The sequence below is a fragment of the Lepidochelys olivacea genome (genome assembly GCF_965140295.1).
Source record: "Lepidochelys olivacea isolate rLepOli2 genome assembly, chromosome: 10".
Lineage (NCBI taxonomy): Eukaryota > Metazoa > Chordata > Testudines > Cheloniidae > Lepidochelys > Lepidochelys olivacea.
The window spans coordinates 24018299-24044969 of NC_140420.1; the positions used below are offsets into that span (position 1 = coordinate 24018299).

The 26671-nt window shown below is 41.7% G+C and overlaps 1 protein-coding gene across 2 annotated transcripts in view; it reads left to right on the forward strand.

Annotated features, from left to right (window-relative positions):
* The window catches only part of TEKT5 (tektin 5), a 65833-nt gene that overhangs the window by 16426 nt on the left and 22736 nt on the right, over positions 1-26671 (forward strand). For both annotated transcript variants that reach the window (XR_014713304.1, XM_084641118.1), the window contains one exon: positions 4301-4523. Coding sequence is in view for 1 of the 2 variants with exons in the window: in XM_084641118.1 (XP_084497244.1) it covers positions 4301-4523 (223 nt within the window). In the remaining variant the exon portion in view is untranslated. The remainder of the gene's footprint in view (positions 1-4300; positions 4524-26671) is intronic.

Consider the following 26671-nt stretch of genomic DNA (forward strand, 5'->3'; position numbering starts at 1 on the left):
AGCACAAAAGAAGACAAAGTGCACAGAGATGATCCAGATCGGTAGCTGCAGGCAGGGTTGGCTCCAACAAGCATGGTTTTTAACCTATAAACTTATGCATCTAGCATGCTGATTTATGCATTATACTGTGATGTCATACTGTGTGACAGAAGCTTTTCAGGACAACTGCCTAAATAAAAGTGTGGCATTTGGGTGGTTTAGTTTTCAGTGACAAGAGCTGCCAGCTCTCCTGGCTTTGTAAATTTATTATTTCAGATCTGAAAGAGAGAAACCCCAAGGAAAACCATAAAATATCTATTGAGAAAACAAAAATGGACAGGACTGTCTTTTTTCCCCCCTTCAGCTGTTAACATTTAGCCCTAGTTTTCAGCTAAAACATTAAAGAAAAAAATAAGACTGGAACTCTAGCAATAGTGAACAGTTCTTTAAGTGGTTAGATTCAAAGATGTCTTTAGAGGGAAGCTTGGGGTAGAGGAAGGTAGATCCAAACTCAAACAGAAGCTTGACTTGGCATTTCAGTTTAGTCATGAAGATCTTTGTTCATTTTTGTAAAATTTGAACATTTTTGTTTTGACGGAGACAAGATCAAGTAGGCTCCAGAGAGCATTAAATAAATGAATTTAACTAACTCAAAGGAAGGCAGTGGTGCAGTTCCACTTTGTAGGGTGTGTCCTTTGTAATGCTGCCACATCCAGGCTAGCTTTCTGTGTTTACCTTTCCATAACAGCCTTTAACATTTGCAGTTGTACTCTTACTGAGTAGTTAGCAGGATGAGTGGTAACTGTCTGTGCAGCAGTGTTAGCTCTGCACCTTTCCAGCTTTTATGCCTTGTTGGTGCCTTATTTTTCTTGTTGGATTTTCTTTAATTAAGCTAACTGTGGTTTTCCACAAAAGGATCTAGCTGCATCATTCCAATCACCCTGTAACTGCAAGGGATTCTTATCAATTTTCATTTGACAAGGGGAATGAATCATTGTCATATTTCGGGAGAAGTCAGAGGAAGGAGGTGCAACTAATCCCCTTGCTGAGAAGCTAACGCTGAAAACACATGAGATCAGAAAAGTAATGGTGTGGGAGAGAGAACTGGCTGACATGGCTCCTAACACACATTTACAATGGGGGTATAGGGAGGTCACGATCCAAATGAAGGGGTGAGCCTGTTGAAAATACACAGCTGCAGGGTATAGGAGGTTTGGATACTGAAAGTCAACCTACAATCTTGTTTTGACTTATCCCTCACACACCTATGATTTTTGGCGGGAAGCCATGCCAGTATCTACACACATCATCTGGACACAACCTCCCACGAATTCTAAATACACATGTTTGCAGCGACATCTGGTCAGAAGAACTCAGCTGGAACTGTATTCTGTTGGATTATGCAGTTCTGATGATATACAAACATTTTGTGAACGCCGGTCATTTTAGTCATAATTTAATTTTTGAAGAAAACCTGGGGAAAAAGAATTCCAACAGTGTTGAAATGTCCTATACTGACAGTCTCAGAATGAAACATTTCAGTCTTTCATTTTAAAATATTTCACTTCACATTTTTAAATTTTGTATTATATTATAATTAGTACAAAACAAAAATGAATGAAACATTTTAATAGTTTTGAAATGAGGTTTTGATCAACCTGAAAATAATTTTTGTGGGGAATTTTTCTTCATGGAGAATTTTGAAATTTCAGGTTTTGTGCCTATTTGGAATGACATCAAATTTCAAAATCTCATGTCCTTTCTGAGAGAGAACTTCTGCCCTCCATATAGCTCTATTTGCAGCACACAGAGCTTGGGAAGAGCTGAGACTGCACAATTTAGATCCAGATCCACACAAAGCCAGAGTTTGGTGATGTATTAATTTGGGATTATGGTTCATACTGTTCTGAAGATACAAACCAGCTGTGAAGTTTTGACATAAAACCAAACCTCCCTAAAGTTTGGGCAAGTACAGTATACTGCAAAAGGAATGTTAATGGGTGCCTGAACATTGGCTCTAAGCAGCACCATCTACACTTCCACTCAACCTATTTATCGGCTTTTCTCTGGCAGTCACTGTATTATCCAAGTGCCTCACCAATACTACCAAATTTCTCCTTAGTACCCTTGTGAGTTAGGCAAGTGGTGCTCTCAAATTGGGCTTGTCAGCCAGAAGTGGATTCTGCAGGCACCTGAGCAGAAGTCTTATGTGTACGTATACCATGATGCAGTTTGGATTGACGGTTGCCAAGGTTTTATCTCCATTTTACATATGGGGAATTGAGGCACAGGGGGAATTAAGTGAGTTGTCCAAGACCACACAGAAAGACTGGGGCAGAGGTGGGAATTGGAGCCAGTTCTTCTGAATCCCAGTTCAGGGCCGTAAGCACAATACTCTTGTTCCTCCTCCAACTCCAGTCTATGTATAGCAATTGCAGACTACCGCAGGCATTGGAAGCATGTAGGATGCCCTACAGGAATACAAGCACACAATCATTCACTTCTCTCTCCTTCCCAACAACTCATTGATTCCCCTGAATCATAGGTCAGGCTGAGTCAGGTAGTGCCTGGCTCCTGCATCCAAACGTGACCTATAACCCTTTGCACTAGTTGCAGCAGTGCTGCAGGGTGGCACTGCACTAGTGAGCACAAGGTTTCAGGGACCTGAGGTGAGAGATCAGAAACACTGTTAAAGAGGGGGATAAGTCAGCAGAAACTCCATGACTGAAAAAGAAGTTGGAGGCTACCCTCTTGTTGCATAAGCAGTGCTATTCCAGGAGCAAAGTCTCTTAGCCCTGGTCTACACTAGGCGGGGGGATCGATCTAAGTTACTAAGTTACTCAACTTCAACTACATGAATAACGTAGCTGAAGTCAAGACACTTAGATCGACTTATCATGGTATCTTCACTGCGGTGAGTCGACTGCTGCCACTCCCCCGTCAACTCTGCCTGCACCTCTCATGGCGGTGGAGTACAGGAGTCGATGGAAGAGCGTTCGGGGATCGATTTATCGTGTCTAGACTAGACGCGATAAATCGACCCCCGCTGGATTGATCGCTGCCCGCCGATCTGGCGGGTAGTGTAGACATACCCTTAGATGTGATGCTTTGGGGAAAGGAGGGGATACTTCACCTATGCACACCACCAACTCCTCCTACAGGCATCCAAAAAAGACTGAAATGCAAAAGGTCACAGAACTAGTTGTTTCACTAAAATGTAGTCTTCAAATCTGTCCCTCCTAAAATAATTACCAGGGGAGAAAAAGACCTTATACTTTGTCTGAGATACTTTAATGGCATGTTGGGTGAGGGAATCAGATTCTTTGTGCTGGACAAAATATGCCAAGTGCCAACTCAAATACACTGGGCATGAACTCAGATCGCTCTATACACTTGTTAAAGAGCAGGATAGGCATATAACGTTGACATATGTGCCTGATGTTGAAAAATTGTAATTTTGTGCTTAAGTATATGGAGGAAATTATGTAAGAACAGGTCATTCTTTAAAAAGCAAAACAAAAAGAAACTTAGCCTGGTAATGAAGTCAGATGCAATGAGACCTTAGATTGCCTGTCTTACAAGTGTTAACTGGAAAAAGGAAGATTTGTCTGTGGGATTAATGTAAATCACTTAACTTCCTGAAAGTTGGATAAATTTTCCATTCCTCCTCCTCCTGCTGCCTGAACTAGTTTTACATCCTTCTTTCCCTTTATTCTGACCTGTTTCAAACTTGTACATCTCTGGTGGTGCACTCAATGAATATAAATCCTTTGTATGTCAGCCACTTTCATACACATTTATACTTTTACAAGACAATTAATCTCTAAAGATGGTTCTTTGGCACTAAGGTACATCAGACAATGGATAACTGTCATTGGCTTGAGAATCTTACAAAATGGCTGTGCACTTTTTTTAACTGATATCTACTCCAAAACCCAAGAAAGCTATAGGAACACTGTATCCGATGAAGTGAGCTGTAGCTCACGAAAGCTCATGCTCAAATAAATTGGTTAGTCTCTAAGGTGCCATAAGTACTCCTTTTCTTTTTGCGAAGACAGACTAACACGGCTGTTACTCTGAAAACTGTAAAAGCAGTAGCTCTTCTGAAAGTTTGTTCAAAATTGAAAACATTTTTCTGTTTCTCCTGCACAAACTGGTTCCAGTGTGGAACAATAAGATAATGGAATGAGCCCCCCAAGTTAGCTCATGCATTTAAGTGTTTAATTCATTAAGTGCTTTGCAGTTGTGGTAATTGAATGCAAGCCTCATTTCGGCTGAGGACTTCATTCTTTTCCTCTCAGTTCAAATTGTTTTCTTCCAGAGTTTCAGTTCCTGAGACATGGGCAAAGTTCAGTGATGACAATATCAGGCACTCTCAGAATGCACGGGCCAACTCCATCAAGCTCCGTGAAGAAACAGAAAACACACTGGAGAATGTATCTGAGGAAATGTGGAAGCAATTTACTGATACCAACTTGGCCTTTACCAATCGCATTGCTGAAATAGCTGATACAAAGAACAAACTACAAACACACCTTGCTAAGGTAAGAAAATGACTGCAGAAGTAATAGGGGTTGGAAGCTACAAGGTATATGATTCAGGACAGAAAGAACCAGAGTTTTAATTGGTGAGGTAAATATTCAACTAAAAGCACCTTTGTTGGCACATTACTAAATAGCTTTACTAATGTTCTCCAAATGGGATCACAAGTTGCATTTAGAGCCATAAGAAGAGCTGTTAGCATAGCAGCAAAATAAGATTTTACTGCACCACAAAGCCATAATGCAAAATGTGCCTCAGGAGATACACTATGATGCTGCTTGAAGCTGGAATGTCAGAGGAAGGAGGAGGAGTAAGAAAGTGACTTAAGCACTGCCTCTTTTTGCTAATTGACATTAATTAAAAAATGCAAGCAAATGCAAGGTATTTTAGGACCGTAAGGATTTCAAGGCCCCTGACAGAGTACATATTTTTGAACAGCTTTTGTTTGATTAATATTTTGCTTTGTTTTTTTGTTCATGGTGCATTAACCTTGGAGACAAATCAAACAGAAAGTACCAAAAATCCTACAAGCAGCAGCATGCCTCAATTTTGGAAGAAGGGGAAGATTTTAATATTGCATATTTATTTTAAAGCAACAAGGGGAAAGCCCACACATAACATTTATTTTAACTTACGTATTTTTAAATTTTAATTATGAATTTTCATTAATCTAGTTCAGGGAAAACTGAGAATTCTGGACAGGCAAAACCAGTGCCCATGTGGGCTTTTTAACTTTGTAGATTTCTTTCATTTTATAACCGGGACTAGTAAAACAGGTGGAAGAAGATTATGGATGACAGACCAAGGTTAGCCCTCTAGCCACATACTTTTCTTATCCTGAAGACCTTTCTGCACCCATAATTCCAATTGCCAGGTGCAATGATTGTGAGATCAACCCATTTTTATTTTCTTCTGCAAGTCAAGTCACCCTTGACTTACAGAAGCTCCCCCAAGGCCTTCATGCTATCTCATTTAGTTCCAGACTCTCAGAACTCTTACATTGACCTGAATTATTTAATCCTTCACTCTTTCATTAATAATTTAGCACACAAAGTTAATAATTTAAGTGAGCAATAAATCCTCATTAAAAGAGACTTCTTGAATTTATGCAAAGGAAAAAGAGATTATGTAATAGCTAGCAGAGAAGTTTCATTTTTCTGTGCAGGAATCTTTTTTGGTTGTTTTATTGGCAACAATAACAAAATCTGCATTATTGTTTAGGGTCAAGCTTTCCAGGGGCCTGAAGTGGTTTGTAAATTGTAGCTGCAAAAACACAAACTTGCAGCACATATGCCAAACAAACTGGGTAGAGACTTTCCTCAATTTTCTCACCCAAATCAGAAGCTGGCTTGAGGCCTTTCTAGGTTTTGGAGAATAAAAATATTACATTTCTCTTGTTTGAAGACTGCCCTCTGATTTATTAGGATTATAAAATGCCACTACAGTCTTCAGCAATTCATGCTCAAAGTTGTTCCATCCCCTTTGATATAAATATCTCTCCCACATCCTTAACCTAAGTTACAGCTTGGGTGTGCTCTGAAAAATAGTCTACTGTTCTTTGGTGGATCAGACAATCTGACTTTTCAAACATGACTTACCTCTCTCCTTCACACTTATACAAACCCTGGATGGTATTTAAATAGCCAGTTTTGTATTTAAATTCCATCTTTGTTAGCTTCACAGTAATTCTTTTCAGTATTAGTTGATTAGCTAAAACATGTAGAACAAAGTCAACAAGAGATACTGTCTCTGTACTGATAGATATATGTTGACTGGAATCTTGTTAAATTGTCCCTCACTGGGATCCGTTCGTCCGACTTCAGTTAGACTAGCTAGGTTCTCCATGAAAAGCCTCTTTCTCTTGCAAAGATGACAAGTTTTCTTGTTTGCTTCAACGTGCATTTGGAAACAATAGGGCTTTTCCTGCCATCCTGTTTGCCTGAAGTTGTAGAAATTATTAGTATTAAAGTAGAGTAAAGAGTATCCATAGGAATACAAAGTGATATCAGCAACCTGTCACATGGTGATAGGGATATTATCAAACAATCTCCTACATTTGAAATATACCTGAAACATTCACTACAGTCTAGATGAAAAACTTAAAATTGGAGTTCTTTTTTAAAATCAAGTTTAGAAAACTGTGATTTGTGTCCCCGTAACACTACAGTTCTTTTCAGTAACTTGCTATATGAAATCTGAAGAAAGTAACATTCAGTTTACATAAGGAAGTTATTATTTTGTATGTTACATGTTGGAAAGGAAAGTCTGCAGAGTTCTTTAGAAAATTGCATTGTTTTCTCTCTCTTTAAAGAATCCCTCTGGTGTAAGTATGAGTTACCAAGAGTTGGTGAGATATAGTGCTAATAATTAACATTTACATAGCACCAATAGATTAGTCATCCTACAATCTCCCAAGTTGTCTGAAGGTAATTACAACAGAATACAAAAGAAAAGTACAACACATGCTTGGGATATGTTAAAGAAAACTGGTAGTTGGTGCCAAGTTTGGGTTCAAGGTTATGTTTCTGTTTTTCTTTAGCTTGACATTTTCATATGCTTATTTTGTTAAGCCGCTCACAGTTTCAATGTATCTTTCCAATTTGTCATCACATATTTCAGGACAACAAACCAGAGCTTCAGAGAGTCTCTAGCCTAGTGACAGGTTTCAGAGTAACAGCCGTGTTAGTCTGTATTCGCAAAAAGAAAAGGAGTACTTGTGGCACCTTAGAGACTAACCAATTTATTAGAGCATAAGCTTTCGTGAGCTACAGCTCACTTCCTCAGATGCATATCGTGGAAACTGCAGCAGGCTTTATATATACACAGAGAATGAAATATTCTCTGTGTATATATAAAGCCTGCTGCAGTTTCCACGATATGCATCTGAGGAAGTGAGCTGTAGCTCACGAAAGCTTATGCTCTAATAAATTGGTTAGTCTCTAAGGTGCCACAAGTACTCCTTTTCTTCTAGCCTAGTGGTAATTCACTGCACTGCCATATAAGAACTCTAGCTTTGATACCTGACCCTAGTTCATTGTTCCAAAGACAGCACTTAAGGAAAGGGAAAGTGTCTGGGGTCACTTAGCAAATCCTTTGTTAGAGATGGTTGATCGGATTTGATGGGGATTCTGTCCATGCTCTTTGTCCTTAAGGATGGTGGCTATGACACTATCTCAAGAGTACGGGTGTAGATGTAAGGAGGAGAGAAAGCGAGAGCAGGGATGAAAAAGAACTACCTGCTGAACAGTTTGGTATATTTTAGCTGTAGTTAAGGCTAGAAGACATGCCCTTTTTCCTGAACCCTGAGAATGTGTCATAAAAGATAACAATGACGTAAGAACTGGACCTAGAAGGTGCCAGGCATTTGACAAGCTAACAAAGGGGAAGGGGCACTGACCAACAGCTGCCAAAACCTATGACCAAGCTTCCTCATTGCCTTTGTTCTGCCTTTGGTCTATGATTCTTCTGAAAAGCAGTTATTCATGATTCTGTTTAAATCTACTAGTCATTAGACAATGAGTTGCAGAGACACTTCATGTTAAAAATCCTTCTCCTTTCAGTTTGTTTTTGCATTCATTTCTCAAGAAATGAATACAACTAGTAAAACCTTTTGCTTGTGTGCCAAATTCTTTCCCCAACTCAGCAGGCTAGCTTTATGAACTGGGGAAGCGAGTGTTCTTTGAAAAGGTTTGCTATCTTGGAACCAGTTAGAGTTATTTATTTAATGAGGTCTGGAACCCATTTCTGAATCCCAGATATTTTTCGTCTTTGCAAAGCGGCAGAATCTCTTCCAGACAAACACAGCCAGTCCCTCATGTTCCTTCTAAAACCACTACCTTGACAGAGGAAAGGACCAAAAAATATCTAAAAGGGCCAATACCATGGGTGTGGGGATGCAACTGATCCTCTGATGCATTGTTGCATTTGTGTTCTGTTTTGTATCACTTGTGTAAAAAAAAAAAAAGTCAGTGAAAATTCAGACCCCTAAAGATCTTTAATCTCTCAACCCCTGGTCCATTGGGTGTGTTTTAAACACACAGTCCTGGATGAACAGCTTATATCTTACTCTGTGAACTTCATGTAATGCTTCTGAAAACTTAGTTGGTTTCCTTTGGAATTAGGCTTCTTGTAAAAACTGATCTAATTAGACGTATAAAATCTTGGATCAATGCATTACACTGGCGTAGGGCTGTCTGTAACTGATACTGTAGTGGTGACTATGTTGTGCGCTGTGGTTAGTACATACAGTTTCTGCCTTCAAAATGATTCTACTGGTCTGAAAGCTTTTACTTGTTTGATATTCCTAATATAATGGGGAATGCCAGTTGAACTGGTAAAAACAAAAACTTGTAGAAATTGCACCCATTGGACCTTTCCACCAACTTAATCTAAATAAGTAAATCCCACAAGGAAATTCTGCCTATTTTACTTTTGCCCTGTACAAAGTCTCACTTGCTTATTACACTTCTCCATTTAAATTGCATGGCCACAACATGTCACTTTCTGCCTGCCTCTATATCTTGTCTCTTCACTGAGAAGGCAAATTACTACCCTTCATCTTCACATGTGCAGATGTTACCATTTCTGCTCCTAGATCAGTGGAACTGGCCCATGACCTCATCACAAGAGCATTGTGCACTGTTTCACAATTTAGTGAGCAAGCAGCATGGCTGCCATTGTTAGCTGGAGAATAACGGCAGTGACAGAAGATCGTCCTCCATTTGGAAGGTTGAGCTCTGTGCTGCAGGTTGTAGTCAACACCAGCTTTTTGTTGCTATTATTAGAATTGTGTAACATTTAGATAAACATAATGTTAAATACAAGCTCTCTGCGTTCTAGTAAAGACACCATTGCAGTGGGCATGATTCTTTTCTTTTGGACCATAAAACTGGGGATAATACCAGGGGATACTGAGGTGCTGAAGGGTTAATGTCTAGCTATTCCACCTGGAAGCAGGCGGGGCACACCCTGACTGTTTCCTAGGAGCAATGCACACATTGCTCTATCCAAGGACAAGGGCTAGATATGAACCCTGAGAACTTGATTGTTTGGACAGCAACTGTGGGAGGTTTCTTTAGCCTGGGCTCAAGGCCTGAGAACCAGGATTGTAGTAGATAGAGGATGGTAACTAAGCATATGAATCAACGTCATACATTCCTTTGTGTAGCAGTGTGTAATGCTTAGGGGGAGAAATATAATAAAAGGAGAAGGTGGAAGGCGGGGGGGCAGAACAGCCCATCTCCGCTGACCAGCCTGTTTGCTTGCATAAAGCTGTGTTCTGTCTCATCACTGAACCGCAACAAGGTGCATTATGACAGGTTTCAGAGTAACAGCCGTGTTAGTCTGTATTTGCAAAAAGAAAAGGAGTACTTGTGGCACCTTAGAGACTAACCAATTTATTTGAGCATAAGCTTTCGTGAGCTACAGCTCACTTCATCGGATGCGTACTGTGGAAAGTGTAGAAGATCTTTTTATATACACACAAAGCATGAAAAAATACCTCCTCCAGAGAGTGGGGTGGGAGGAGGTATTTTTTCATGCTTTGTGTGTATATAAAAAGATCTTCTACACTTTCCACAGTACGCATCCAATGAAGTGAGCTGTAGCTCACGAAAGCTTGTGCTCAAATAAATTGGTTAGTCTCTAAGGTGCCACAAGTATTCCTTTTCTTTTTGAGGTGCATTAGCAGAGCTGTGTGGAAAACCTGTTCAGCTCCTGCCTGTTCCATGGTAAGGCTGGCTTTGTAACCACCCTCCCATGTACATCCCTGGCATTTGCGTGCAAGAAGAATGTCATTGCCCCAACCCACTGCTTAGAGAACTCAACTACAAAAAAGCACACAGACATTGCTATGGTGTGTTACAGCATTGCTTTTCAGATGTGCACAGGCTATGTTCTGCCACCCTTACTTATGCTGGACAGCACCATGCTCCACAAGGGAGGAGGTATTAGGACTCTTCCCAAAGTATGGCACTATTTACTTAGTGCTAGATTGTGGGGAGGAATCTGGCCCAAAGCATTTAAGTGGTTTGGCATAGGCTGGCATTTTAGGTGTTTTTCATACCGGAATGTCAAAAACACAGGAAAATTACAAAGGGGAACAAACCTGCACTGGTCAGGAGATGGACTGATATTCTAAGACATCTTCATTTCCAGTGTCTATGATTCTGTGTGATGTTTAGTTCCTGTCTCATCCTGAGCTCCCTGCAATGTCAGTGGCTGGAGCATGGCAGGTATGCTTAAGGTCACAAGACTGAGTCAAAGCCTCACACCCCACTTGGCCAGGTGCAGAGTCTCCCTGACAGGAGGACTTGGAGATGAGAATGAGAGGGCCAATTCGGCTCCAATGAAAGTAGGCTGGTAAATCCCTTAACAGGTTATTTTAAGATGTAAAGTGGCTAGAAAGATCAGTAGGTTTGTTCTGTAGTTTTAAGTTGACAGTTGACAGTACGTTTGTTCTGTAGTTTTAAGTTGACAAAGTTGCAAAGCTTCTTTATCCCTTGCTTTTTTTCTTTCATTCAATGGTTTTCTATTTGCCTGAGCCACCCCTTTTTCATTGCCCTGCCCTACAAGAGTGAACCCAGGTCTCTTGGTGTTTTGAGGAGAAGCCATGGAGAAACTCTGGTGCTTGAAATGTAAAAGCTAGGTAGATCAAAACCAGTGGCCGTGTCTGTACGAACACCCAGACAGCATCTATACTAGGTTTTGGTGCTCTTCTTCTCCCAGCCATGGCTGCTGAAGGGTGCATGAGACCAAGGGCAGCATTGTCTGAGACTCTCTTTTAAAACGGTGTTTGCTATTCTCTCCTATTTCTGACTCTGCTAGTTTCTTCTATGCAGCACAAAGTCTGAAGTCCTTCCTTAGCCAAAACTCATTGAAGTCATCAGAAATTTGCTGGAATAAGAACTAAACACCACACAGGATTTGGCACCACCTGAATTCTGTGTCTCCTAATCCTTCAGGGCTAAAGTTTGCACCCTGATTTACTTGATACAATCTGTCTCATAACATATATAGCCTTCATAACCTCTGTGTACTTCAGTGGAGATCCTTTCCCAGACAGGAGCCAGTCCCAAGAGTTCCTAAGCACCACCGTTTAGAAGTTGACAATGCTCAGCATTTCAGGCCCAGAGTGCCTACTCCTGTTCTCATTGAACGTAAGAACGGCCATACTGGGTCAGACCAATGATCCATCTAGCACAGTATCCTGTCTCGGACACTGTCTAGTAACAGAGCTTCAAGGGAAGTGTACAGAACAAAGCAATTTTAGAGAGAGTTTCACCCCTTCTTCCTTTCCCAGCTTCTGGCAGTCAGAGATTTTAGGGTTGCCCTCAGCATGGGGTTACACTGTCTACCATCTTGACTAATAGCCACTGAAGGATCTATCCTCCATGAATTTATCTAGTTTTTTTAACCCTGCTATACGTTTGGCCATCACAGCATCTCACAGCACTGGAGTTCCACATGTTAAATGTGCATTATATGAAAAAGTTCTTTCCCTTGTTTGTATTAAACTGCTCGCTATGAATTTAGGTGGGTGGCACCTGGTTTTTGTATTGTGAGAAAGGGTAAATAATATTCTCTAATCACTTTCCCCCCCACACCATTCATGATTTTATAGATCTTGATCATATCCTCCCTTAATCATCTCTTTTCTAAGTTGAACAGCCCTAATCTTTTTAGTCTCCCCTCGGATGGAAGTCATTCCATACCTTTGATTATCTTTGTTGCCCTTCTCTGAACCTTTTCTAGTTCCATTATATCCTTTTTGAGATAGGGCAACCAGAACTGGACACAGTATTCAAGGTGTGGGTGCACCATAGAATTATATAGGAGTACCGTATATACTTGTTCATAAGCCGAATATTTTTGCTAAAAAAGTGATGCATCAAAGAGTGGGGGTCGGCTTATAAACAGGTCTACACCAAAATTTGATGATTTTAAACCCTATGAAATCATTGAATTGAATATCTAATACATTGTCATTTTATTTACCTGGAGCGTCTGCAGGCATGGAGCCCCTCAGTTCCCTGTGGCCGTGGTTTGGTGTTCCCAGCCAATGGAAGCTGCGGGAAGTGGCACCACTTCCCACAGCTCCCCTTGGCTGGGAACGGCAAACTGCGGCCACTGGCAGCTGAGGGGTTCCATGTCTGTGAATGCTCCAGGTAAACAAAATGTCCTGACCCGCCAGCAGCTTACCCTGATGGGCCAGGAGCCAAAGTTTGCCAACTCCTGAAATATAGGGTCGGCTTATAAAAGGGTCATACAGTTTTTACTATTTTTACCTATGCATCTTGGGGGGGGGTCAGCTTAAAAATGAACAGGCTAATGAATGAGTATACATGGTATATATCTACCACTTTCCTAATAGGTCCTAACATTCTCCTAGCCTCTTTGACCACAGCTGTGCATTGAGCTGAAGTTTTCAGAGAATTATCCACAATATGCTAAGATCTCTTTCTTGAGCAGTTACAGCTCATTTAGACCCTATTGTTATGTGTGTGTAGTTGGCATTATTTTTTTCCCAGTGTGCATTACTTTGTCCTTATCAATGTTGAATTTCATCTGCCATTTTCATAGAATCATAGGAGTGGAAGGGACCTCAAGAGGGCATCTCGGCCAGTCCCCTACACTCATGGCAGGACTAAGTATTACCTAGACCAGGGGTTCTCAACCTTCTTTTCCCCTGAGGTCCCCCCTCACATGCAATAAAAACTCCATGGCCCACCAGTGCCACAACAATTGCTTTTCTGCATACAAAAGCCAGGGCCGGGGTTAGGGGATTTTGTTGCCCAGTCACTCAGGTTTGTGAAATCCCCCAGTAATTCTTTGCAGTCAGCTTTGGACTGAACTATCTTGAATAATTTCATGTCATGTGAAAACTATGCCACTTCACTATTCCTTCCCTTTTCCAGATCATTAATGAATATGTTAAATAGCACAGGTCCCAGTACAGAAGCTTGGGGGACCCCAATGTTTACCTCTCTCCATTGTGAAAACTGACCATTTATTCCTGCTCTTTGTTTCCTACCTATTAACGAGTTACTGATAGATGAGAGGACCTTCCATGTTACCCCATGACTACTTAATTTCCTTAAGAGCCTTTGGTGAGGGACCTTGTCAAAGGCTTTCCAAAAATCGAATTACATTATATCACCTGGATCACCCTTGTCCACATGCTTGTTGACTCCTCAAAGAATTCTAATAGATTGGTAAGGTATGACTTCCCATTACAAAGGCCATGTTGACCCTTCCCCAACAAATTGTGTTCATCTATGTGTCTGATAATTCTGCTTTTTACTATAGTTTTTACCGATTTTGCTGGTACTGAAGTTAGGCTTACCAGCCTGTAATTGCCATGATCACCTCTGGAGCCCTTTTAAAAAACTGGCATTACATTAGCTACCTTTCAGTCATCTGGTACAGAGGCTTGTTTCAATGATAGGTTACATACTACAGTTAGGAGTTCTGCAGTATGGGCGAATACCATCTGGTGACTTATTACTGTTTAATTCATGAATTTGTTCTAAACCCTCTTCTACTGACACATCGATGTGGGACAGTAATGCAGTTTTTCAAAGTTAATAGAAGTTCTGCTACTGAACTCAGCAGCTGCAGACTGAACCTTCTGTTTCCTTCCAAAAGAATACTGAGTTTGTGTTTTTAAAATACAAAGTGTGGAGACAAACTGGGCTCCTCTAGTATTCTGTTTAGCTTCCCGGTTCTAGAATATACTTTTTTACGAAGACCAGTCCTGCACACACTATTGCAAATGAGATCTCATTTACTCTAGTTACTTACACTCTAAAGGTACATTTAATGTATCTATGCAATGAAGATTTTTTCCTCCAGTTTTTCTTACGTCAAGCACTACACCAAAAGTTTTGCCAGGAACTTGCCCAACAGTGACAACTTCTCCAACTCTGGCATCCATAAGGTAACAAACTATACAAGGCTCAGGGTAATGACTACACAGTAAGTCATCTGTATTTGAAAGTATTCGGTCTCCTACCAGCACTGCTGGTGCGTTACCAGGCATTCTAGTCTCTTATCAAAGATGAGTGCTCTACACAATATGTTCCCTCTTAGGGAAATGATCATGAGAAAAAGATTATGTAGTACAATTAAAAGATGGAGAATAAAACTGCACTCCTTCTCCCATGGCAGTCAATGGAAGTTTTGTCATCGACATCAACCCAGGTAGGATCACATCACGGGAGCGTAGCTACTAGCCCTCTCCATTCAGATGTAGCTCAGTTAAACTCCGCTGTTCCCAACAGACTCCACAAAGTTTACCTTAAATCAACTTCAAAATACTTAAGGTTGTAACATCAAGGAACGCATCTAAGAACTTATTATTGTGTGTTTTGGAAAACAGATTTTGTGGATTTGATAAGGTTATATAAAGAGCACAGAGGGAAAACCCCCCACCAAAACTACTGGCTCAGCCCTTGCCTCTTTGCTGCATTACTTTAGTTCTGCAGGATCAAGTGCTTTCAATTTCTAGTCACCAGACACCACACAGGATTAAAATAATCCATGCAGTTTCATTTTACAGGATAGATCAATTGTTCTACCACATTTCTGACTGTAAAAACTGAACTAATTTGCATTCAGTCAGAGGAACAAGAGAGGAAATTGCAGACATCTTGTCTTAGCAAAGATCAGCTTTGTACTTACCCTTTATGCTGTTGGAGACTTGGTTATTTGTCTGAACCCTAAAAATGGTCAGGATCCAAATTCAGAGCAAACATCCAAGCCAGTGGGAAGGAAGTCTCATAAGAACACTTGTAGGTCAGTAAGTCTGCTTTCATTCTTACATTTTCTGTCCAGCTGCTGTTTCCTGTTACCCTTACTTCACCTGGGACTCTCCCTAATCATTGACTTATTCTGGAAGTGGGCCATAGGTTCCCATCCATGGGATTTTCAGTGTGTGCTAACTAACTGCTCCTTTCCAGTACTTCTTTTGGGGAAGCTGCCAGGTGAGCCTAACACATCCATAGTCCAACAGGAGTCTTTCAGGAGCTGATTTGCATGGGGAAATAGTACAGACTCACTAAGTTGCTTTTTTACAGCATGGAACAGGAAACTATTAGGACAAGAAAAATGGTCCCTTGACAGCCAGTGAGTTTCCTTCTGGTTCACTGTGGAGCTTCTGTATAGAAGAGTCCCCTGACCCCCTCGAGCCTGGTTTTCTGTTACAGTTCTAAGACATTTTACAAATGATACAGTGATAAGGAGCCTGACTCCTTCCTTACATGTGGGGGAATGGGGAGAGGCACAGGCCACTTTACAAAGATGCTAAGGGGTGACTTGAGCAGTCTATAAGCACCTACAGGGGGAACAGAAATTAGATAATAGAAGACTCTTCAGCCTAGCAGTCAAAGGTATAAGAAGATCCAATGGCTAGAAGTTGAAGCTAGACAAATTCAGACTAGAAATAAGGTGCAAATTTTTTATGCATGGGAGTAGTAAACCAAAGGATCAACTCGTGGTGGATTCTCCATCCCTGGAAATTTTTAAATCAAGACTGATCTTTTTCTAAACTGTGTGTTCTAGTTCAACTACAGCTTTTGGACTGGAAGCAGGAATTAATTAAGGGAAGTCCAATGGCCTGGGTTAGACAGGATGTCAGACTAGATGATCACAATGATCCCTTCTGGCCTTAAAGTCTGAAGTACCTCTGTGATTTTCTAGCAACTGTTGCAGGAATTAGGTAGATGGGGTCTAAATGGCCTTTTTTTCGGTTTTCAGCATAGATATCCCCCAAGAAAGAATAAGATTATGTCCCTTAGCCCACTTAGAACATACAGCTCCAGCTGGGCTCTGTACTGCCCCAGGACCAGAACTGGAAGCTAGTAAACTGAAAATATAGCCCATGGAATATAGTACAGAACCCTTGGGATGTAATTATCATAATTCCTCATTAGAGCAGAGACTGTCCAGTTATAGCCTTAAGGACACTGTGCCAGATTCGGAGAGAGGCCCATTTTAGAATTAGGGGGAAAAAATACATCCACCCTTTCGCACCAGGAAAGAAAAGGAAAGTCTTATCATAGTGCCAGTTCTTCCTTAAAATGCTTGCATCTCTTTTCTCTAAGATCTACATTAACATGAATAATTACCTTGGCTTCACTCTCCCAGAAAACAACAACTGGGCAGGATGTTTGCATATGGGAGGTTCCTACAGTCACTGTGGGAAGCAGTCATAACAGACCACAAGTGACATGTTTACATAGTCCAGTTTTATACCATACCTAAACAGCTGAGTAGTTCAGTCAGCAATGCTTTTAACGTTTTCAGGAGTGTTTGTATTTCCAAAGGTAAAACACAGCCCCACCCTTCCTGCAACAGTGCCCTTTATATCTGTACGTGGATATAAAATATATTATAAAATCAGACACAATTAGTAAAACTATGAAAAAATAAATAAGTAACTGTAGCTGGTAAGCCACATGCCTAAGCTACCAATTCAAGCTAGATTTGATGTCTCAGCCACACCCATTCATTGGTCTGCTCACAACAAATTGTAACTCATGTGAGTAGACCCTTTAAGATCAGTGAGAACTTCTGTGACTAAAGGTCACAGTCCTCTACCTTTTCTGACCATAAAACATAGCATAGTGCACCAGTGACACTACAGAACTTGATACTGGAGAGTAAACTGCTTTTTTGATTTGGACATTTTTAACTTTTATGAGTGCAGAAAAGTTTACAACTAGAAGAGCTGGTTTATTTCTCCCTGCTGCCAAATTGGCTTGATTTAAAAACAAACAAGTGCTGGTTTGTCAGGACAACATTTTGGAGAACAATGGAGAGCAGAAATAAAAGGCAATTTCAAAAAGAGTAAACAGATTGTATTTTGGAAGACGTCAAAAGGCTCCAGCCTATTTATTTAGATTGTGTCCATTACTGTTTCACCTGGGCCCTTCATGTCAAACAAAAACTATCACAACACAAAAACACAAAGTCAGCCACATAAGCAAGCTTAATAAATCATAACTTCAGTTTGATTCTCTGTATCTAGCCATTTCCCCTCCAACTTATTTAAATAAGATTTTCCATCACTCACCCCGCAAGATCGAATAATTTTAGACAAAGTAGAGGGGCTTTTTTCCTTCCTTAGCAAGAATAGAACACGCTTACATGGTGGCTAGAAAGAAAAAACAAATACATTTTACATTCTTATGCCCCCTCCTAGTTCTAGATTTTATGATAGTTGTAAGGTGGTAGTAAAAATCAGAATCTGGATACCTCCTTTGAAATATTTTCAGAGGTCAGCTGCCATAGATCTGTCCATTGAGGCTGATCTGAGTGCTCATGAGTTTAGTAACAAGGGAAGGGTCTGACACCTCAGCACTTAGCTTACAATAGGCTTAGATAAAGACATATTAAAACTTGATGGGGGAGGAAAGAATTGGTTGTGAAAATGTGTTGGACCTGCAGTCACACTGAAAAGCACATACTGTGGGTAGTAAAAAGTTGGGGTGGAGGGGGCAGGTGTGAGACTATTTCCCCACAACATGTTACACTGCTGACCCTGGGTTACACACAGGGGGTATTTTCAGCCTTCATATCTCAGCTCTTACAGCTTTCCACACCCATTCCTGATAGTTGAACAAACAGTTAATTTTATTCTTTAATATTGGAACCTGTTTAAGAGTAAAAGTCTCAGATGATTAGTGAACTTTGACTAAGAAGTGACTGCAAAGGTGTGAGCTGGTACGATCAGCTCAAACTTGCCAAGCAAAATCTGTTTAAAGGGGGAAATATATATTTTTGTCCAGAAATAGATACATATTAGGCCTGTGCTGACAAACATGTACAGGTGAAAAGTAAGTCACTTCATGCATTTCTCCTGAATGCTACCCTGTGGGGAAGAGCAGGGTTCTCTCGCTGGAATGAATGATTAATCTCATGATATCAGAGGAACTACTCCTGCCCTCACTGGTGTGAGCAGAACCACTGTGGTCCTGTGTGTAGGGCAGAAGGAAGGGAGTGGTTAACAAGGGAAGCACTCTGAGGTGTGAATGCAGCCCAGGCAGACATACCAGTGCTAGCACGGCTAAAAAATAGTGTAAATGCAGCAGCATAGGCTGTACAAGCATGCCAGGGACCCTGCATACTGACCTGCACTGCTGAAGACGGAACCCCTGTGTCTACCCTGTTATTTTTAGCCATGCTAGTGCAGGTATGTCCAGCTGAGCTGCAATAACCTCTTGGATTCCAGTATAAAGATAGCCTTAGGGCTAACAGGCTAAAAATAGTTGTGTGGGCGTCGTGGCTCTGGCGGAGATTCGGGTTAGCCACCCCAGCTCAAGTGTAGAGGGTTGGGTGGGCTTGAGCCTTGCTCGCATGAGTCTGTCTGCTTAGGCTGCGAGGGTCACTCCCAGCTGCCATATAGACATACTCATTGAGGGACTCTGCTAAGCCAATGTGTGAAGACAGATTGGATTGACCATCTCTCTCTCACACACGGCTGTGGCATTATTATGCAAGAAATCTGTGACTGGCATTACTGATGCTCTGCTACTGCTCAATGACTAGAGGGAAAATCCCTCCCTCCTGCAACCACTGCAGAGCCCATTTGTGCCAAATCAGTTTACACAGGCTTGGCACAGGGACCAGGATTTGGCCCAAGGAAATATCAATCTTCTGTATATGCAGTAGTAAAACCTTCCCTTTCTCTTAGCAAGGGCTATATCGTTGGAAATACAGTGATGGACATATTTAGTAAGTTACCTAGAAGGGAAACGTTTAGGGACGTAGTATTTTCCGACAGGGGAAATGGTCTTCTTCATTAGTTTAAAACCAGAGTGAACTGGAGGTAAGAGATTCAAAATTAAAACTTTGTTAACGATTGTAAAGAACACTTTTCCTGAGACTGAAGACAGTATACTTAACACATGTCTTTGCTAATGGTCCTACATTTTATAATCTGCCTTAAATTAGAAGATCCAAGTAAATTTCTTCAGCTCTCTACCTAAGCTTATCTCAAATTGATTGCCTCACCTGAGAAACCACAGTAATCTTACTACTTATATCTCAGATTCAACAGAATATGAAGGAAACAATTATCAAAACACTGCCTAAGGTTACTGATGACACAGGACTGGCTAACTAATTTTCTGAACGAGTTCTGAACTTTTCTCTAATTGTATTAACAATACTTGTGTAACACAGATTAAAGTCTGGTTCTTAACAGTCCAGTTTGATTGCCTGAGAAATATTTTTTCAAAATTAGCGAGAGCAAAAATTCCAAAACTTCATGAAAAGAATGTCTGATTTCCAAGCATGAATGACTTTAATGACAGATGATACTAAACTGCTCAAGATAGTTAAGACCAAAGCAGACTGTGAAGAACTTCAAAAAGATCTCACAAAACTAAGTGATTGGGCAACAAAATGGCAAATGAAATTTAATGTGGATAAATGTAAAGTAATGCACACTGGAAAAAATAACCCCAACTATACAATATGATGGAGGCTAATTTAGCTACAGCTAATCAGGAGAAAGATCTTGGAGTCATTGTGGACAGTTCTCTGAAGATGTCCACGCAGTGTGCAGAGGCAGTCAAAAAAGCAAACGGGATGTTAGGAATCATTAAAAAAGGGATAGAGAATAAGACGGTACCTTATTGCCCTTATATATTGCCTTATTGCACCTTATTGCCCTTATATAAATCCATAGCACGCCCACATCTTGAATACTGCGTACAGATGTGGTTCCCTCATCTCAAAAAAGATATACTGGCATTGGAAAAGGTTCAGAGAAGGGCAACTAAAATTATTAGGGGTTTGGAACGGGTCCCATATGAGGAGAGATTAAACAGGCTAGGACTTCTCAGCTTGAAGAAGAGGAAACAAAGGGGGGATACAATAGAGGTATATAAAATCATGAGTGGTGTGGAGAAAGTGAAGAAGGAAATGTTATTTACTTGTTCCCATAATATAAGAACTAGAGCCCACCAAATTAAATTAATAGGTAGCAGGTTTAAAACAAATAAAAGGAAGTTCTTCTTCACTGAGCGCACTGTCAACCTGTGGAACTCCTTGCCTGAGGAGGTTGTGAAGGCTAGGACTATAACAGAGTTTAAAAGAGAACTGGATTAATGGCTATTAGCCGGGATGGGTAAGGGATGGTGTCCCTAGCCCCTGTTTGTCAGAGGGTGGAGATGGATGGCAGGAGAGAGATCACCTGATCATTACCTGTTAGGTTCACTCCCTTTGGGGCACCTGGCACTGGCTGTCGGAAGACAGGATACTGGGCTGGATGGACCTTTGGTCTGACCCAGTATGGCCATTCTTATGTTCTTAATGTGTGTGTTTAGTGAACAACTGAAAAATGAAGTAAGAGTAGTACAGTTTTAAATCAACTAAATTTCTTACTTTCTTTCCACATTAACAATGCTTTTGGAGGACTACCTGTCTTACAGTTTTGTTTCAAGTAGGTTGTTTTCCTTGGTTAAGGTACTGAGATACAGGTTTTGTACCTCATTCAATATAGCTAGAATAATGTTTTCAAAATTTAACATTAGTTTGAGCTGGGGGTCATAGTCTTGAAAATGTAAAGAGTTATTATGTGGTCCGTATAAATATTTCTCCCAGTTAACTTCCCTGTTGACAAATATTTTTCCCCTGTAAAGACACAGAATTTCTCAGCCTCATGTTAAGATACAGATGAGTCTTATTTTGTTTTTTAAATATATTATTTATAACCTGACAGTCTTTTCTAGTCTATGCAAAAAATCAGTTTCCATAACTGATCTATAAATAAAACTATTAGGATTTTGCAGGTGCTTTTTGGCATTCCTACAGCTCAAAGATTGCTCTGGTATTGAACTCTGAAGATTGTTTACTGAGTTTACTTCAGCCCATTTAGTTTTATTGTGAAGCTTTGTAAAGTAAGGTTTGCAATGGTCTGTCAAGTCCACAGCACCACCCTCCACACACACAGTGTGCCTAATAACTTGTGTAATGCTGTACATGGAGGGGAAAAATTCTTCCAGGCAGGCTCCATGTTGATCAGCTGATGCTCTGAAGTATGAAATTTGATTACCACTGTCTTAGCATGCACAACTACTGTACAAATGTTACTATTCATACTTATTCAAGCCTCTTTTCAATCCAGCTAAAATATTTGATTGCATGACCTGCTTGGCAAAGAATTCTATAGGCTGACGATACACTTTGTAGAGGAGTATTATAATTATTTGTTTTAAATGTACCTGCCTTTTACTTTCTTTATGGACCTGTGGACTCTGCCCCTGTTCCCCCCCAAATCAAAACACATCTTAAAAAACCAGAAGACAAAAAGTGACCTGGAACTAAAAACAGATCAACCAACCAACCAACCAATCAACCAAACCAAAACACTACCTCCAAGCAGTTATTTTGACCCTGAAAAGAGAGGAGCCAGAGACACCATGAAGTCTCCTAGGAACTTTTCTATTGCTAATTGATTTTACATAGAGGACAACATTCAGATCTTAGCAGCAGCATAAAACCTTAAGATAGATAGAGTTGAAAAGATGTTGGGCCAAATTCATCCAGCTTTGACTGGATCAATTTAAATTCTGAGTTATATCAGGGATAAATTTAGTCAAAGATTATTACATATAATCATTAAACCTTGAAATACCGTGCTCCCGTGTCATAACACTTATAGTGAAGTCCACCGTAATTACACTAATCACTCAGGGAAATGAAATAACTAGCAAGAAATTACTTACACATGAAATATGTACAACCAAAACATTAGATCAGACCATGAAACAAACAGGAAATTACAAAACACTGTGGCACAATGCAGCAGCTACCTTGTTATTACCTGACTGTACCTTAGTGTATTCAGCTCCTAGGCACTTAGCAAAAACCACAGAAGCAAGGACATTCACAGCTGGGGACTGAGTATAATATTTTAAGAATATGTTGTGTGTAAGGTTATTTTGATTTCAGCAGCTCTTGTTCCCAGTAATATTGATCCAGCCAGTCACAGCCACAGCCTTGGTGAGGTGGAAGTGAACAGCAGTTTATATAAACCCTCAGGAATGCCACAGCACAAAATTCTGCTTATTTTCTGTAAGTGAAGGGTGTATGATGGGCGGTTGCTGAAGCCAATCTCTGGTTAGACTCTTTCTGGAACACACAATTCAGGATTTATTGTTTTTTCCTCCTGCCTTTGGAGGTCCTCCAGAAATGACGTGGACTGGTGCAACATTATCTGGTGATTCTCCCCACCAATCCGGTTATGCATTTTACATTATTTGAATGATTTAATCCAATGTGTAGCCAGCATGTGTAATCAAAGGCTATTTGTAAAGAGCTTCTGCCATGCGTTGGAGGTGATTACCCTAGGCATTTTTGTGTGTGTGTTCTAGATGACGGTGTTTAAAAAAAAGAGAGGCCTTAGCCAGGAACACGGAATAAGCCTAAACCATATCTATTAGAAACATAAGCAGTCAAAGTTTAAAGATGGCTGCATGTCTTAAGTTTGTACTGTGAGTTCACAGGCAGGTTCAAATAATATTTTTTCAGTGACTGAACAGGGAGGGAGTTCTTTGCCCAGTGGCAGTAATCAGTTTCCTTGACTGTGCATAAGATGCTTTCAGAATATTCTCACCTGTGTGAGCAATACATCTGAGCATTTACTGAAGCCATATGGTATAAGGAGTGATTTGTAGTTATTGCTTTTAGTGCTAATTCAAAGGGGAATTATATTTAAACACATAAAACTATGAAAAAATGGAAGCGATTTACTTGTATAATCAAACTCTCAAAACTCCTTGGGCGTTTCTAGCAATGACTGCTCTATAAAGGCAGCCACAATAAAAAGAAACACTTCCCAAGTAGAGTCACATCTTACCCTTCTCAAATTTTAAAAGTTTGCTTACTGAAAGAATGCAGATTGCACAAGCCCCATGTAGCTTGAGTGTAGTCTAAACATGAAAAATGATTTTTCTGTACTTGTTACTTTATATTACTTGAGGGGAAAAACAAACATGCATTCATTCAATTTCCTATAAGAGAACAAGATAATCCCATGCCTTCCATGTTATGAAGGGAGCAAATGCAGTTCATTGCCTATACAGGATGCTGTGTGGCCTTTGCAGATGTGATTATGCAGAATGTTTCATTCGCCCTATAGCTGTCACTCACAGCACCTCCAGCCCAACAATGTGACTCTAGAGAAAAGTATCAATTATGGGGTCCTTGCTGCCAGGCAGAGAGATGGAAGAACAGCCATAGCAGCCGTGTGCTTCTATCAAAAACTGTACAGAACTTGGAGGGAGGAGTACAGTTTGCAGGAGGTCCCAGGAAGTCAGCCTGTGTGCACATGGCTAGAATGTTAGCTGCAGTTGCAGCATCTCTGTAGCTTTTTTAGTAAAGAACCATTTTGGTTTTACAAGCATGTGTAAGCGGGGGAATAGTCCTGCTATTGTGGGGAACTTTCCTGGCTTCTGCACTACCTCGGTGAAGTGGACTAGCGAAAGGATCTGAGTCCTCGCTCCCACTTCCTTTACCCAGTGGCCTCCCTGCCCTTGAGGACTCCCCTTCCACTCTCCTGTCTGGCAGAGTCCTCGTAACCCCAACAAGGCTGGGCCCAGGATTCCTGGGGGGCTCGATCCCCAACCCTGCTGTGGTCACCTAGGACAGGGGCTAAGGTGTCCCCACTCCGGGGTACTCTCTCTGCACTGGGCACTTCTCTGACCCACTGACCATTACATACAAGTTAAAGCAAATGCAAGTTATTTAATCAACAATTAATTTTAAAAAGAATAAGGAATAATGGGAAAGGTGAAAGGAAACACATCAACCTGCTCTGTGGCAGGGAACATCACAGTGTCTCTGGAATGTCAGGGCAGTTCAGAGTCTGTACCTTGTAAGTCCCAGGCCTCCTGCTCAGGCCCTGGCTGTGCTGCAGGGACGCTGTGGCTTGGACACTTGCTCTGATGGTGGCCTCACGCTCTCAGGCTCTAAGTGGTAGGACCCTTCTTCCCAGTGTCACCCCCGCCCTGTTGGGGTTACGATCCAAGCCTGGCCTGCAGAGCCTCTTGGCTGAGGCGTCTCCCTGTGCTGGGCCCGCTGCCCAGGGTCCCCCTCGCTCTCCCCAGCTGCTCACCGCACCCAGCTCCGGACTGCTCCAGCCCCAGCTCCACCGCTCTGTCTCTGCACGGCTGCTGCTCTGCCTCCAGCTCCCTGGGCTGCTTCTTCAGCCCCTCTGGCTCTGGTTGCTGCAGCTCTGCTCCCAGGACAGGTCTGCTCTGCAGGCTGCTTCTGTGACTCTGCTCCCAGCACTGACCTGCTTCCCGGGCTGCTTTTCTGGCCCCTCTGGCTCTGGTTGCTGCAGCTCTGCTCCCAGGGCAAGTCTGCTCTCTCTGGGCTGTGCCTCTAGCTTTGGGGCTGCAGCTCTGCTCCCAGGACAGGGTCTGCTCTCTCTGGGCTGCTTTTCTGGTCCCTCTGGATCTGGCCCAGCTCTGCTCCGCAGCTCAGCTTGGGCCCCTGCTTTCTCCTTAGCTCGGCCCCACTCTGTCTGACCCAGGCAAATCCAGCTCACACGGAGGATGGGACCTCCCTGGCCTCCTGACTCTCTGATTAGCCTACCCACCCTGTCATTCAGGCTGACCTGGAGCATTGGCCTCTCCCCATTGTTTCTGGGGACTATCAGTCACAGGGTCCTGATTCCCCATCGACCCTTCCCCCTTTTTAGTACTGGGAGCTAGCAACTAAAATACCCCCACTGAATGTTAGTAAGGGGACAATAGTCCCCTTACACATGGAATAATCTCTTGTTATTACCCAGAACATGGTACATAAAACAAAAACCACCATAACTAACCTAGATACTACCCTAAGTAGGGCCCTACCAAACGTACGGCTGTGAAAACTGCGTCACGGACCATGAAGTTTGGTCTCCACCATGAAATCTGGTCTTTTGTATACTTTTACTCTATACTATACAGATGTCACAGGGGAGACCAGCATTTCTCAAACTGGGGATCCCGACCTAAATGGAGGTTGCGGGGCCAGGGTGTTACAACATTATTGTAGGGGGGGCCGGGGAATTGCCACCCTTACTTCTGCACTGCCTTCAAAGCTGGGTGGCTGGAGAGGGAGGCTGCTGAACGAGAGCCCAGCTCTGAAGGCAACAGCCCAGAAATAAGGGTAGCAATACTATACCATGCCATCCTTCTTTCTGCCCTGCTCCTGGGGCAGTGCTGTCCGGCTGCCGCTGTCCGGCTGCCCAGCTGTGAAGGCAGTGCCACCAACAGCAGCAGTACAGAAGTAAGGGTGGCCATACCCCAAAGCCCTACAACAACCTTGCAACTCCCTCCGCTCCCATTACCCTCCTTTGGGTCAGGACCCCTACAGTTACAACACCGTGAAATTTCAGATTTAAATATCTTAAATCATGAAATTTAGGATTTTTAAAATCCTATGACCGTGAAATTGACCAAAATGCAACGTGAATTTGGTAGGGCCCTACCCATAAGATAATACTATCAAACTTCAGAATTACATCGCCTTCCATGGCTTCCAGCTGATGTTGGAAGCCAATAGGAAATATGGCTGTGATCCAAGTGATATGGCCCCTCCTGTCTTGATGGGACCTTGGGCTCTGGGTATCACAGTGCTTCTTAACCTTTTTTCATTTGCGGACCGCTACAACATTTGGAGGTGTGGACCCCTTTGGATATGTTAGACAATCTGTGGACCTCCAGGAGTCTGTGGACCACAGGCTGAGAACCACTGGTGTGTAGGAAACCTCCTGCCTCCTTCCACCACCACCAGGACATTCAGGGTGAGAAGTGGAGTGTAAGAATACGAATACAAATAAAAACAGCTTTTCAAGAGTCACAGGTTTGACGCATACCAACACACACTCAGGACTGAAAATGTTAGCAAAGGTGTCAGAGTTCAACGTCTGCTGGTGTGTTTGTATATGCATTGTGAGCACATGTGAACGTGCAACTGCTCCTGCACACACATGGAGGTAGGGTAGGAAATGGGGCCAGAGTGAGCATCTGGCCCCAATGTTCTTTTTGCTCACTGAAGGTGAAATTGAAGACAATGGGCTGTTCACAGGAGACTAAGAACACAGTTGTGGGATGGAGTCTGTCAAGCTTAGACATTTGTAAAACACGCACTG